Source organism: Seriola lalandi, unplaced genomic scaffold (assembly GCF_002814215.2).
Source record: "Seriola lalandi dorsalis isolate HSWRI2012SDOR001 ecotype SW California unplaced genomic scaffold, Sedor1 jcf7180002054585, whole genome shotgun sequence".
NCBI classification, from domain to species: domain Eukaryota; kingdom Metazoa; phylum Chordata; class Actinopteri; order Carangiformes; family Carangidae; genus Seriola; species Seriola lalandi.
The window spans coordinates 4,479,172-4,493,097 of NW_019525138.1; the positions used below are offsets into that span (position 1 = coordinate 4,479,172).

The window sequence follows — 13,926 nt, forward strand, 5'->3', positions numbered from 1 at the left end:
GGTTTATCCATGATTGCAAAAATTCAATACCACTAGAATTACATATTGATTGAGAAAGAGTGAGAACTTGACCTTTTATCATATGAAAAACATGTCTCTGTTTACATTTAATTTAATGCTCTAATTATAATTTGCTATGCTACAATATCAGTGTAAAGGTGTAATACAAATAAAACAAATAGCATTGTTTGTTTAAATGTTTCTTTGTGTTCAATTCTGAAAAGAAAAACTAGTCTCTCCCTTTCAAAATAAAATCCCAAAAGCTGACAGACTGTGGGAACAAATTTATTTCTATTTTGTCTCATGTACAGAAAGAATCAATTTACAGTTTACAAACAACTGACCAGGTTTATGAAGCAAATGATTTACTGCACAGGATGAAGACCTACAGTTCAATCCTCCTGACCTTCATAAGAATCAAAAAATCCAACAAAGCAGGTTTAAACGTGTCTCTCGAGGTGGGTGAAAACAGCTGTGACTGAATACTCTCTGAAACTGTCCAAACACAAGTTCACAAAATCTACTGAGAAACACTGATCTCTCGCGTATAAAAACAAAAACAAGCAAGGAAAGCCACAATTGCACAACTCATAGTAATTCCGTATCTGGTCCCAAAAAAATGTACATTTACAGCAGTGGACACAACAGTTCAGTAGGAATCGTTTCATGGCTGCGTTACTCTTCAGACTTAGACTTTAACATCACATTTTCAGTTTGTACTGTAGGCTACTGACACAGGCTTATGAACAGCAAGCGAATGGTGAAAAGGGAGCAAGAAGTCAGCATGACTTTTATACAGCCTTCAAGATTTTCACTTCATAATCAACCTATTACTCTGCAACAAAACAAAAACAAAAACAAAACAAAACACAAACTTTTTCAAGTGTTCGAAACTTGTGAGCTTTTACAAATCTGCTAGATGACATAATTAAGTTCACAGTTGCTGATGCGTCGCCGGCAGTGGTGATGCTAGTAACAGCGGGAGCGTGTTGGTCAGTATGTTATTGTTGTAAACATTTACGACCGGAAGTGAATTTTGTTAGAACTGGATTAAGGGGGAAAAAAACATTGTATTTTCATATAACCAAGTTCATTTGGCAACACAATTCAATGTGCCAGTGCATCATCATCATTAAGTGCCAAACATCCTCAAAAAAGGTTTCATTAAAAACACCCTATTCTACATGTTACATGCACATCATACTGTATAGACATAAAATCTCATATAGTTCATCATACCATTTACAAGTTTGGTGAAAAAGAGGATAGGTATAAGAAATTAAGATATCCAAGGATGTAATAGCCGCAAGAAAAGTTGTCAGTTTTGGCAGGCATGCTCCCCAGAGTGACATGTTGTTGTTGCTGTTGTTACCACAATGCAGTGTGCTTATTAGTGCCTGTCGATCTCGACAGCGTGGTTTAGGTGACGACTGACTGCATTTGAAAAAAGGGACCTGCATGCCTATCACTCGATCCTATGTGAAAGAAGGCACTTACAGGAGAGAAGTGGTACAGGCCCTGTCTACAAACAACCCCTGCAGACCTCAGTAGAATATTAAATAGGTAAATCTTCAAGTAAAGTGATGTTTTTGCTGCGCCATATCTGTTTTAGACCATGTTTCTTGGCGATTAAGGGGGGTTGTCTACGCAAGAGCCCGAAGAACTGTCAGGGGCTTTTGTTGCCTTTTCTTTATTTCATACATTCATATGCATGCAACCTTTCTATACCAAACGGTCTTTCAAATGTCTGGGAATCTATTTACACACACAAAAAAAAAAGATATCTCAACAACAGGAGAAAAAGGCAGAAATGCATACTTTTGGCAGAATTGTACAGTTGATCACTGCGATAAATCAATGACAGAAAGGATGACAAAGAGACTTGAAGATGATACTCAACGCTTTCAAATCATTACTATCTGAATAAGTAATTACAACACATGAACACAGTACAGAAGGAGGAGGAAATCAAGTACATCCCTGAAGGAGCAAAATGCAAGTCGCGTCAGACGTGGTATGGTTTGCATTATCCGTTCACAGGGGCTCAAGAAAGAAAATAATCAATACAATTGATAGGTTCCCTAAATATTCAGGCTTTGGGGAGATGTTTCCTTTAAAAGAAACTTTTTCTAGTTACAGTTTATGACAGGGGAGAAGTCAAACAAACACAGGCACACATCTTCTAACATCAATATGAGCCTTTGTGTAGAGTAAGTCATGGGAAGGAAATCTAATTCACCTAAATCCCCATCAATCCCATAAAAATTTCATCCACTTCCAAATACTTGGTAATTGTCAATCAATCAATTCTAAAATCATTAGTAAGTGCTTTATTCTTATATTTTTCTCTATAAAATGGCTATTTCCACAGTCGGTAGATGCAATGGCTCAGACGATGGTTCAGTGATGTGATAGGTGACAGGATTCACAATAAACTGGACAGATCTCCAGGTCTACAATAGGTCATCTCAGTGGACACCAGTGGGATTAACTGACAGTGAGACTACAAGAGTAATCAGAAAGTGCGAGAGCACCTCACCAGAAACACAAGTCAAACAACAGCCTGAAAAATGGACCAGTGAAGCATGGTTGTGCTATTGTGATTTCTCCCGGTCAAAACATCACTCTTCCCCCATGTTTGATGTGGAAAGATTCCCCTTTGAAAAGATTGTTAAAGGCCCAGTGTTTCGTAAGTTCAAAAAAAGCTCACTTCCTTGGGTGGAAGACCATGAGAGGCCTGTCTTCAATCTTCTGCCATGGGCTCTTCTTGTTCTCGTCTTTGTCGTCTGGATCATCCTCGGGACTGGTCATGGAGTCGCGGCGGTTCTCGCTGTTGCTGCTGCGGCTGCTGTTCACACGACTGCGTCCTCGTCTGGGGATAGTGGATCCTCGGGAGGAAGGACCTTCATCCAGAAGAGGGGTGAGGGAGTTCTCCTCGGGTGAGACAGGGCGTCCCTCGCTGCTGCTGGGTTCGCTGTGGTCAGGGTAGGCCAGCTTGGAGTAACTCTTCCCACCGCCGCTGCTGACACCATGGCCCTTCCGTCCTCCCGTTCCCCAGCGGTCATCTTTCCCCTTCCGGTTCACTGCTGATTTTCGTTCTTGAGCCTCCAGGGGGGGTTCAAGGTTGATGTCTCGCGGAGTGCTGCTGGAACCACCTCCAAATCCACCACCACCACCACTGAGGTCATTCCCAACATCTATGTAAGAGTGGCGCACATGGGCGTTAGCTCGTCCATCCAGGGAGATGAACCATGCCCTTGGGTGTTGTTTTACACCTAACTCCAGGAGCTTCTTCTCGGTCAGAGCCTGTAATTCTCCGTTCATCTGAGCCATGGTGGAGTCGTTGAAGAGCACGGGGATGGTCACAGGTCCACCGGAGGAGTCGGACGCCCAGCTTGGCTCCTCAGAGTCGTCACCTTGGGATCCACCTTGCTGCTGCTGCTGTTGCTGCTGTTGGCCTTGTTTCTGGGAGTGGTGGTGATGATGTTGCTGGCCTCCTCCCATCTGTGCACCATCTTTGTCTTGCTCCTTCTGGTCCTTTCCATCTTTACCAGAAAACTCAGAAGGCAGGCGCATGTAGTGGGCTGGAATGACCAGGGTTGGCACCATACTCCTGTACATGTTCTCCTTCATCTGGTCGATGGAGCTGCAGAAGATGATTTGACCGGGTTGGGTGTTGAGGGAGGTGGGTCTGGCAAGGCTGTCAGCTGCTGCTGCTGAATAATCTGGAGGTTTGTCAGACTGGCTCGGCACATAGCCTTGGAAGCGAGGCGGAGACGGGGGATCGGAAGAGTACCCTCGATTGTCATTGGCGTTATGGTGTCGGTGATATTCAGACTCTTTGCCCTCCATGGGGCTGTAGCTCCGGTTGTAGTCTTCATGCAGCAAAGGGTTGTCCAAGTTGTTGGTCTCTGTGGCACGTGTAACCTTCATGGGGAAGCTTTCCCCTCGTTGGGGACCTGAGGCATTTTTTGCCTTCGCGTGTCGCAGCATGTGAGCCGGGACATGTTTGGTTAGGTCCTCCCTTGAACTCTGGTAGTCTCGAGATGGGGACATGTCAGATTTGTCATTAGAAGGACCAGATTCAACATGGCCTCCGCAGATCAGGTTTAGGCGTGACGTAGATGTACCCTGGTCTCTCTTCGCTCCGTTCAGATTGGAAGTGTGGGGTTTGCCTTGTTGTCGACGAGGTTTCAAACACTTCCGTCTAAAAAGTAAAGAGACACCAAAGGTCAGAAATGAAAGAAGCACCTTTTGTCTGCCAGGATATCGAAAGAAGACTCTGATCTAAAATTAAACCCGCATTCAGCACCAAAATCTCTGCTGACATTCGGTCATTTTTGCTATTGATAGAAACCTAGACCCAGAGACCTGCGCCTACGCTCCCCACACCTGCAGTAGTAGAGCAGCACGCAGAGCAGGATGAGCACCAGCAGGGCCAACGAGCCCAGGATGGAGAGCAGGAACAGGGTGTGGTAGGTGGTGATGTCCCTCAGGCCCGGGTGAGACAAACCCAATCCTGCAAGAAAATTCATGGTAGAAAGACGTCTAAGGATCATTCTTCAGATTTTCTAAAAACTCAAACAAATTTAAACACAATGAGTCCTCAGATTGGTTATAGTTGTAGAGTAAGGCAGCGGACAGCCTCATCTTTGTTGTTAATTTTGACATCTATGGTGAAGAACCCAATATATTATTACTGCTGCTATTTAGCAAATGTTATCAGGCTAAAATGCTAAACTAAGATTGCAAACATGGAAACATTATTATGTTAACCTTGACATTTTTAGCATGTTGCTATGCTAACAATAGCCTTCCAGCCTCACAGAGCTGCTACTGTAGCTGTAGACTCTATTTAGCTTTTGGACAACAGTGGAGCTAATGGAGCTGAAATATATCAGGCTTCGGATACACACACAGTACTTGTTAGTGGGACAACTTCATTGTTAGTTTTCAAACAGAGTTTGCTGACAACAAAAAATGTAAAATATCACCAGCCTTATCTCTTGAAGTGGGTTTTTATCTGGTATGTGTTTTAACTTCATCCAGGAAAAAAGAAATATATTTTATAATATATAAATATATTTAGTGCTTTTATCACAGCAGCTTTATGAGAAGATTACCAAACAAAACGTTTCCCTGGACCGATATCAACATGATGTTCTGGGCTTAAAAGTAATACCTGCGCTTCAGTACCAAGACGGTACCAGGAACATCTGCTGGCACAGCAACAACAATGAAGATGATAAACAACCCAAACAGGAGAACGGAGGGTGAGATGAGTTACAGCACCTGAGGATGATGGGAAGGCAGCCAACCAGTATCCCATCTGAGGAACCACGACATTCCAGACAAACTGTGTGCCATCTTTTTTGATGTAGCCCGTCCCGTTCCTAACCCACAGTCCTGGAGAAACGGAAATGATGATCGTTAAATACATACATACAGCTTTAGTTACTTGTTATACAGAGTAAGATGTTTACATACAAAACATATGAAGAGCTGACAAAATATGATGCTCAATTATAAATGAAACTGCCCGACAGTGTTTACAATCAGAGCTGAAACAATTAGTCCATTAATTATTTTGACAATTGTTTTCCTGATTTTACTTAAGTAACATTTTCCACACAGTTTTTACCGTGTGGTATTAGTACTTTTACTTAAGTAAAGGATCTGAATACTTGTTCCATCTCTGTGGATTACAATCAAAATCAAATTTCATACCTAAATTTAAAAAATATGTTTTTGCAAATATAATTTACATTGCTGGACACGGTTGTTTCACAGCATCTATGATTTATGTGTTTTCCTCACCCGTCTTAGGCTGATACAGCCAAGCAGGTACACTTGTGGCCATCCTGTTGCGTGTGTCAGACGGCAGCGGCACAGAGATGTGGATCGGGTCCGAGACCTGGATTGCGACACCATCTTTGTCAAAGAGCTGAATGCTGACCACGGCCAAAGCTGTCAAGTCTGTCCAACCTGTTTCTGCACCTGAGCGGGAGAAGTCGGTGACATCAGCTTCAACACTTCTTTTACACATCTTCTTATGTGATTTCAACTAACGAGCCTAAACCAGTAAAGCGTGTTGTTCTCAGCAGTGATTTCTGTCTCCTACCTGAGCTGTTGGTCTCTTGGCCCAGGAGAAACGGGAAACCGCCGATTTCATACTGACTCCTGGCTGTGGTCATTGCAGCCGACAGCGCAGTGTAGTTGGAGTTGGAGGGCAGCTGGAGGGACTTCCTTTGGAGCTGCACCAGCGGCTGGTTACGAGCTCCTGAAAAAAAGAAACCACAGACGCTCCCAGTCTGTAAATCCTGCAGCTACCGTTATTTATTTTGTCCTAATGTGTTTTAAATGTGTAAACATGGTGTTACTGTGGTGTATACTAAGAAAAAGTACTCTTCTGCAGCTGTTGCTATGGCGACAGCTGCAGCAAATAACACAGGGTCATCTAAATGTTAAGGAGTGAAATATACGGAGGCCTGAAGAGACACAGGGGAGAGGAGAGGGGTGGTGATCTGTCTTCACTCTCAGACACTCTCAGACTAATTTAAGACGTGATGACAGAATAACTGTTGAAGGGTCAAACTCAACTCCCCAAGCAACTAAAAATGCACCATCATTTTCTAATAGATGTACATTTTATAAAATAGTCCCCCTGTGATTCAATAAATTGTGAAAGTAAGAAGATAATCCCTCATAAATTCAAGGCGTGAAAGGATAAGTGAGCAGACACTATGCATCTGGAAATGTTCAGGTTTTTAGGAAAAAAGAAAAATGGACAAATGTGGTTGTTATTGTTACCTGGTGACCCAGACAGCACCTGCAGGACATCATCATACAGAATAAGAGTCCCTGGCCTCTGAACGAGGAGGTACAGGCTGACTGATGCATACACTAAAAAAAAAGAAAAATTTTAATTAGCACAGTAGATCTCCAGGTGCAACAACAAAGCTGAGACTGAGAGTGTCTGCAAGTTAAATTCAAGACTTTTTAGTACCATATTTAATATATGAAAGTATGATAAAAAAGCAGTAGAACTGGTTTTATCAGGACTTCCTAACTATATATAGCAGCCCTACAAAGGCAAAATTCAACTTCATACTTGGTCAACATTGAATTATAATCTGTATCTGATTTCCTGTTTTATTACATAAAGAATATATAAAATAATAATATATGTAATATAAAAAAACTATGTTTGTTTATTAGCCTTTGTTCATTTTGAATGAACACAGTGAACAGAACAAACATTCAGACATTCATGAAAACCCTCCATCCCACTGCTAATATCTCATGTCTCTGTGAAATTAAGAAATAAAACTTAATAAAAATAACTTTAAATATTGAGTTATACATGTAGGTTGTAGTGGTTATACACAAGAATCTAAATAAATGGAGTAATATGCACAAGTCAAAATAAACAATGAAAAAAATGAGATAATTCTGGCTTTATGATCTAGTTTTTGTGGGTGTAGATTTTACCCCTGGTTGTTTTCTGTAAATGAAAAAGATCCATTTTGTTGAACTTTATATACACACTGTTGCTCATAAAGTTAGAGTAAAATATTTTTTACCTCTTTCCATGAAATGATTGTGCCAATGTGATTTATTCTTGACAGATAAAGTGTATATCTTCTCAAAACTTTAGCAGTCAATCTCTTCCAAACATATCACAATGAAAATGAAACCACAATTAAACTGAAAAGAAAATGATTCCAACTTTATGGGCAACAGCGTATATACTAAATATATATACTAATATAATATGTTTTGTAAATGCCTTTCAAGGCACTCAATGGCACCTTGCAACACCGTAAAAGAAATAAAATAGTGAGGATAATTAAATTAGAATAAATATCATTGTATAAACAATTAAACAGAATAGGCAAGTTTGAAGAAGGAGTTTCTAAGCAGATTTATGGACATTCACTCAAGAAGAAAATTTTTTTCGAGGAAACTAAATTAAATTCTTTGTGAGACTTTTCACAAGGCAGATTTTACACAGCATCAGAATCATCAGAGGGAAAAACAGAGCACGGTGAAAATACATTTCATGCTAAATAAACTGACGTACAGGGGATGCGGCTGGAGTGCCAGGGCACAGAGTTGGTGACATAGTCTTGTTTGGAGGCTGTGATGATGACCCATGTTCCCACGCGGTACAGGAAGCTGACCCTCAGGACGCCATCTCTGCCGGCTCTGCTGGACGCTAAGACGGTTTGATTCCCGTGGACTTCCACCTGAGCGTCGGCCAGTGGCGACAGGTCGCTGTTGTCAAACACCTGGACTTTTATTTGCACCTCTGTAAGAACATAAAGAGAAAACGGTCCAAATAATTTTACCCGGATCTGACATTACTAGTTCGTCAACAGAGAAACGATTAAACATTTAAATTATTTATCAAGCAAAAACTGTCAAACGCTTCCTGGTTCTTAATCTTAATTTAAAACACCTTAAATTTGAAGACTGAGTTAAGATTTCCTTAAAATAAAAACAGTTGGACAAAACACCCTTAAGTCTTCTCCCTAAGGTCCTTAAAATGGTCACTTAAGTCTTTGAGAGTTTTGTCCTTATCTTAGACTATAATTAAGGAAGCACCAGTTAAAGGCTAACTAAACTAAAGGCACCTCTGACTCCATCTTAACTGCAACGTGGCCACGTTTAAGGCAATAAATGAAGAAAATGAACCTTTTAAGAGTTTCCAAGCAACACCCTTAACTAACTCCCTCAGCTAAGGAGACATTAAACCTTAAGTGTCATACTTAAGTCAAAAACTAATGGTTTTTTGTGCAACAGGACCTAATTTGGGGTTTGGATATTTTTCAGTTATTTTTCACTTTATATTGTGTGCATCATGTGGAAGGATTATTATATTTTTAATGAATTTATTAATCATGGAATCTCTACAGTCCGACTCACAAATATTAAACCTACAATCATATAAAACAGAGAAATTTGATAATACAACACTTTACTGGTCCCTTATTTTTCAGGGTCAGGGCGTCTGAATCACCACAAACATCTGATGTTTATTTAAGTAGCTGTGATGTTGTGCTCAGTGACGCTTGTGCCACCAGTTGGAAAAACAACAAGTCATCCGAGAATGGAGGCATCAGGTTTGTGTGACAGACACTTAAATAGCCACAAAAACAGTGACAAGAAGGAAAGAGATCAATGCAGAGGGAACAACTCTTGAATCAACAGATTTCTCCAATAGAGGCAAAACACAATGAATCAGACTGAATCATAAAGTGAAACAAAACGGCAATTCAGTTTGTTCCATTAATTAACAAAGAGAAAAGAACTGGTATGTAACTGTAAATTTATATCCTATATTTTATTACTAATTGTGTTAATTAGTAGACATCCAGTTAATTAATCCACAGCGTACACTTCAACATGTGAGGAGAGCAGAGTTTCCAGTGATACACGAGTAATGAATAAATATTTACTCGGGTTAAAATGAAACAGAAATCTTCTCACAATATTTGAGGTTTTTAACCTGATAAATTACAGTCCAAAGTCCAACTCGCTTGTTATTTCATACGCTTTCAAACACATCTCATGGCCTTCCTCTGCAGATGGACCGGCTCAACTTAACCGTCTCCATGACAATTGAGTATTCCTCCATCCATCCATCCATCCATCCATCCGCAGACGAAGACCAAAATATGTCGCTGAAAGCTTCCAAAACGACAAGAGTTGGACCTTGTTGGACCCTAAAATGTTTCCAAGGTCAAGAATGAACCGAGCTCAGATTATATAACAGATCGCTGACAGGTTTTAGCACTAAATACAACAGTAGAAAAAAGAGTAAATATTTTCCTCAGCTCAAACTTTTGCAGTATTTGCCTTCCCGTCACAGATTCCTTGTTCCACTCAACACTGTAGTGTTAAGGCAGTAATTACACTGGAGCCGGGCTCCATTCATCAAGTCACCCTCGGCTGTCGCACAAGGACAACATCATTATGCGACAGTTTAATGATCCTGTCCAAAAATGACCTCCAGAGTCAGGGGAATATGTTCGCATAAAAACGAGCTCACAACAGCACACGCAGCGTCACTGTTGGCTGGAGGTTTACAAAGTCTGACACTGTGGGCCCCTGTGGGCCCCTGTGGGCCCCTACTCAGACAAAACTGAAACAACTGCGTCCTGTTTTTTTTTTCAGATGCTCAGGTTTCCAACACAAAATGAGGAGTTAATGGATTTTGTAGCTCTGAGTTAAACTTTCCTTGAAATAAAAACAGTTTTACAAAACACACGTAAGTCTTCTCCTTAAAGTTTCCTTAAAATGTACACTTAAGTATTTAAGGATTTCTCCTTTTCTTAGTCATATAATTAAGGAATCCCTTAAAGTCAGTTCAACTGTTGCACAAAAGACAATAGCCAATTAGGTGTCATACATAAATAGAAAACTTAAGGGTGATTTTGTGCAACCGGACCCAGGCGTTTTGTTTTGAAATACATTTTTTTAAAACCTACATATTTGTTCACATTTTGGCAAACTGACGCCAATAAAAGCAGCCAAATGACTTATTAGCACTTCCGGTTTGCAGTGTCGTCATGGTGTACAGACGACTGTCACTGGATCACTGTGACACTGGAGGAAACATAAAAACGTTATGAAGTTCTGAGTTATGAACCTCGTCGTTCCCCTTAACCTGTGTTTAGTTTACTCATGACAGACACTGGAGCTAATGATCCTGACTCACGCTTCCTGAATCCACAGAATCTAAAAATGTGTGTATCATGTCTGGATTGTTATAAGAGTGTGAATTGTGTGTGCTGCTGTTATTTCTATTGCCAACTATGTCGATAAACTACTGACTTCCTGTTGATTTCAGAACAGCAGCATCCACTTGTCCTATTCGCATCATGCAGTATTTTTTTTTTTTTTTGTCTCCCTTCCTCTGGTGCAGACCGGTCATTTCCAGTAGTGATGATGTTCGCAGTCATCACAGACACACCCATCACATCACAAATCCAATGCGTGGCTATTTCTGCCCTTCATCTTTCCCTGTGTTTCAACCCCAGAACATTTTGTTTCTCATCTTGCTTCTTGGACGGCCTGGATGTGGGTCACGCTGGGGGGTTGTTTCCATGGATACGCACTGACTCTCCAAAAGCTGGCTTGTTGTGCTTCCTCACTACGAGCTGTCGTCCTCTAACCCCTCTGGGCCTCCAGCGACAAAGCCCTCGACGCACAACTTTACAGTGACAGTACTAATGGCTGCATTCAGATAATAAGCAGCATGTACTTGTGTGTATGTCCGTATCCTTTGTTTGTGTAAATGCTGTCAGACATTACCATAATTGTTTCAATAAAGGCTCTCTTGTGTGTGTGTGTGTGTGTGTGTGTGTGTGTGTGTGTGGGGAGAGGATTTCCTCAATCTGGGCTCAGCACTTAAAACACTGTGGCTTGAAGCAGCTCTATTGACAGAAACACTGAGAGTCACAGTGTCACATTGATGAGAGTCTGGGAAATTTTTCACTCCCCCACAATCCTTCAGCAGAGATTTAGTGGAGTATAAACCCTCCTCAAACTCCAAGATAGATCCTTAAAACATTGATTCTCACTGTGTTTATCAAAGTCTGAGGCGGGAGACAGAAATATTGTAAGAATTTAGTCAGTAAGCTGGTTCAGTCAACATGTATCACAGCTTTTCTAAAAGCACAATATGGCTGCAACTAACAATTATTTTCATAATGACTTCATTTGTTTGGTCTGAAGAAAAGACCTAAGAGCGAGGCCTCGAAAAGTAAGTAAAAGTAGCAAAACCACAATGTAGAAATACTCAAGTAAAAGTCTGGCACACAAAATGTCACTTCAGTAAAAGTATAGAAGCATCAGAAAAACCTGCCAGTGTTATGTTATTATATGATATATTAAAAATCATGTTTCTGTTATAGATAATCCAACTTTTTCTACTGTCTGGGATTAAATTTATGACAAATTGCATTTTATGAGCTGATTATGTGTTCGTTTGTTTTGTTTCCTTTTCTGCAACGTAACTGTAGCTGTCAAATAAATCCTGTACATTAAATGCTACAGCATTACCAGTAAAAGTACAGCCCTCCTTATACAGGATCGTCTCTTTCAATCTGTTATTGATTATGTATATTGTGCTACTTATTAATACTGATATGCAGCAAATGTTGACTACTTTGGTTAGTGTTGGATTGTTCAAACTAAAATGCATCATAGATAGATAGATAGATAGATAGATAGATAGATAGATAGATAGATAGATAGATAGATAGATTCTTTATTTATCCCCTAAGGGAAGTACAGGTTTGATACTATAATATGTTTTATATGTAAAATGTTAACCTGCAAAGTAACTGTAACTCAGATAAATGATAATGTAGTGGAGTAAAGAGTATAATATCTACCTATATAGTGACAGGACATGAAAACTACAGTGGTAAAGTACGAGTACCTCAAAATTGTACTTGAGTAAATGTACTCAGTTACACTCCACCTCTGTCTGTGACCATCCATGCATTTCAAAATAGCTTGAAGCAGAATACAATGTAATTACATAATGTCCTTCAAAATGCACATCATAACATAAACACTGCTGCAGCTGCATTATTTAACGCGTCATCACTGCCTTTGCTTCATGTAAATTCATTTTGGGCCTCAAACGTGTCTGCTGGTTCGGTGACTGACACATCCACAGGACCTGGGGCCATCCAGTGTCATTAATGTGCAAAGCAAAAAAGAAAAAGAAATGACACACGAAGGCCTGGTCTTATACAGCAAGTTAGGCCTGGCATTACAGCAGACTATAATCAAGGCCCGGGAACAATCAGCTCTCAGATCAGCTCGTCTAACCACACATCTGAGCAGCACATGAGCACGAGCAGCCCTTAAACACTGGTGTGGCCCTCTGTGTGATATCACCTCATGGATATTTATGAATCTACAGAATCAAAAACAACGTTATCCACCGGACACGATGTAAGAAAAAAAAAAACCCTCATCGTCCCCTAAATCCACCTCCTCTATGCAACTCGATATCAAAGCGGAACGCTGCAAGGATCGACGGTTTGGCCGACAAAACCAATAAAAACGCAACCACTCCCATCTCCTCATTGTGCTGTGCTGCATCCCCCGTATGGCGAGCTTACCAAATGCTCCCTGATCTGGAAGAGATTTGGCCAGCGCCTCCCAAACCGCGCAGATCGACGCGAACAGGAGCAAACGAGAGATGCAGTTGGCCGGCATCCTTGCAACTACATCTCTAGTCCCAGCTCGGCGGCCATGTATCCATATTTTCTCCCAGGCGAAAGCGAGGTTTTCCTTCACTCCTCAGACATTGCTCGGGTGCCAGGCTTTGAATGGGGCTGAGATGCTGCCGTCTGTGTGGGCTTCGCCTTGTTTTTATTGTCTGAGGTGGAGAGGGAAAAAGGGCGCTACGTTTCCCTCTGCTGATCTCAAGTGGAACAGCTTCTTACTCTGCACAAATCTGGATCTAAGTGGATCTACTTTCTTTTGTCACAATTCACCTCAGAGTAGATTTCACAACATTTCAATTTACAAAAGGGAAAAAATGTCAGAAGTCAAAATTATGTGACAGCCTGATAAACTGTTTCAATAACAAACAGGCCTGTTCATTTGTTTATATTAGACCTATATTTCAGTGGTGGAAAGTATATTTACTCAGGTACCTTACTTAATAGGTCAGTAAGTCATATACAGAATTATCAGGGAAATATTTCTAAGTATCAAAAGTCAAAGTTCTCATAGTATAGAATATTATATTGCTCTATAGTCTTATAGTGAGATGGCAAAATGAAACTTCTGGACTAACATATACCTGGGTGCTTGGCCCGAGTCTGGCCCATATACCTCAACATCTGGGCAGATTCGACTGTATCCTTTGGTATTGGCTGACAGCCGTATAGACTA

At 40.7% G+C, this 13,926-nt stretch overlaps 1 protein-coding gene across 1 annotated transcript; it reads right to left on the reverse strand.

Annotated features, from left to right (window-relative positions):
• Nucleotides 1–269: 269 nt before the first annotated feature.
• On the reverse strand, nt 270–13,393 carry fam171a2b (family with sequence similarity 171 member A2b). The gene is made up of 8 exons (XM_023418924.2): nt 13,146–13,393; nt 8,084–8,311; nt 6,811–6,903; nt 6,122–6,280; nt 5,818–5,997; nt 5,293–5,406; nt 4,393–4,519; nt 270–4,207 (listed from the first exon to the last, which is right to left on the reverse strand). Exons 1-8 carry the CDS (start codon nt 13,240–13,242, stop codon nt 2,707–2,709), a joined length of 2,499 nt encoding a protein of 832 aa, XP_023274692.1. The 5' UTR covers nt 13,243–13,393; the 3' UTR covers nt 270–2,706.
• Between the last annotated feature and the right edge of the window lie 533 nt (nt 13,394–13,926).

Bases quoted from the DNA above. Each gene is read 5' to 3' on its own strand.
- fam171a2b (XM_023418924.2), bottom strand. From the start codon at position 13,242: ATGCCGGCCAACTGCATCTCTCGTTTGCTCCTGTTCGCGTCGATCTGC. The intron at 6,281-6,810 runs GTAACAATAACA...TCTTTTTTTCAG, and splicing joins GGTGCTGTCTGGGTCACCAG to GAGCTCGTAACCAGCCGCTG. The intron at 5,407-5,817 runs GTGAGGAAAACA...CCGTTTCTCCAG, and splicing joins GCTGTATCAGCCTAAGACGG to GACTGTGGGTTAGGAACGGG.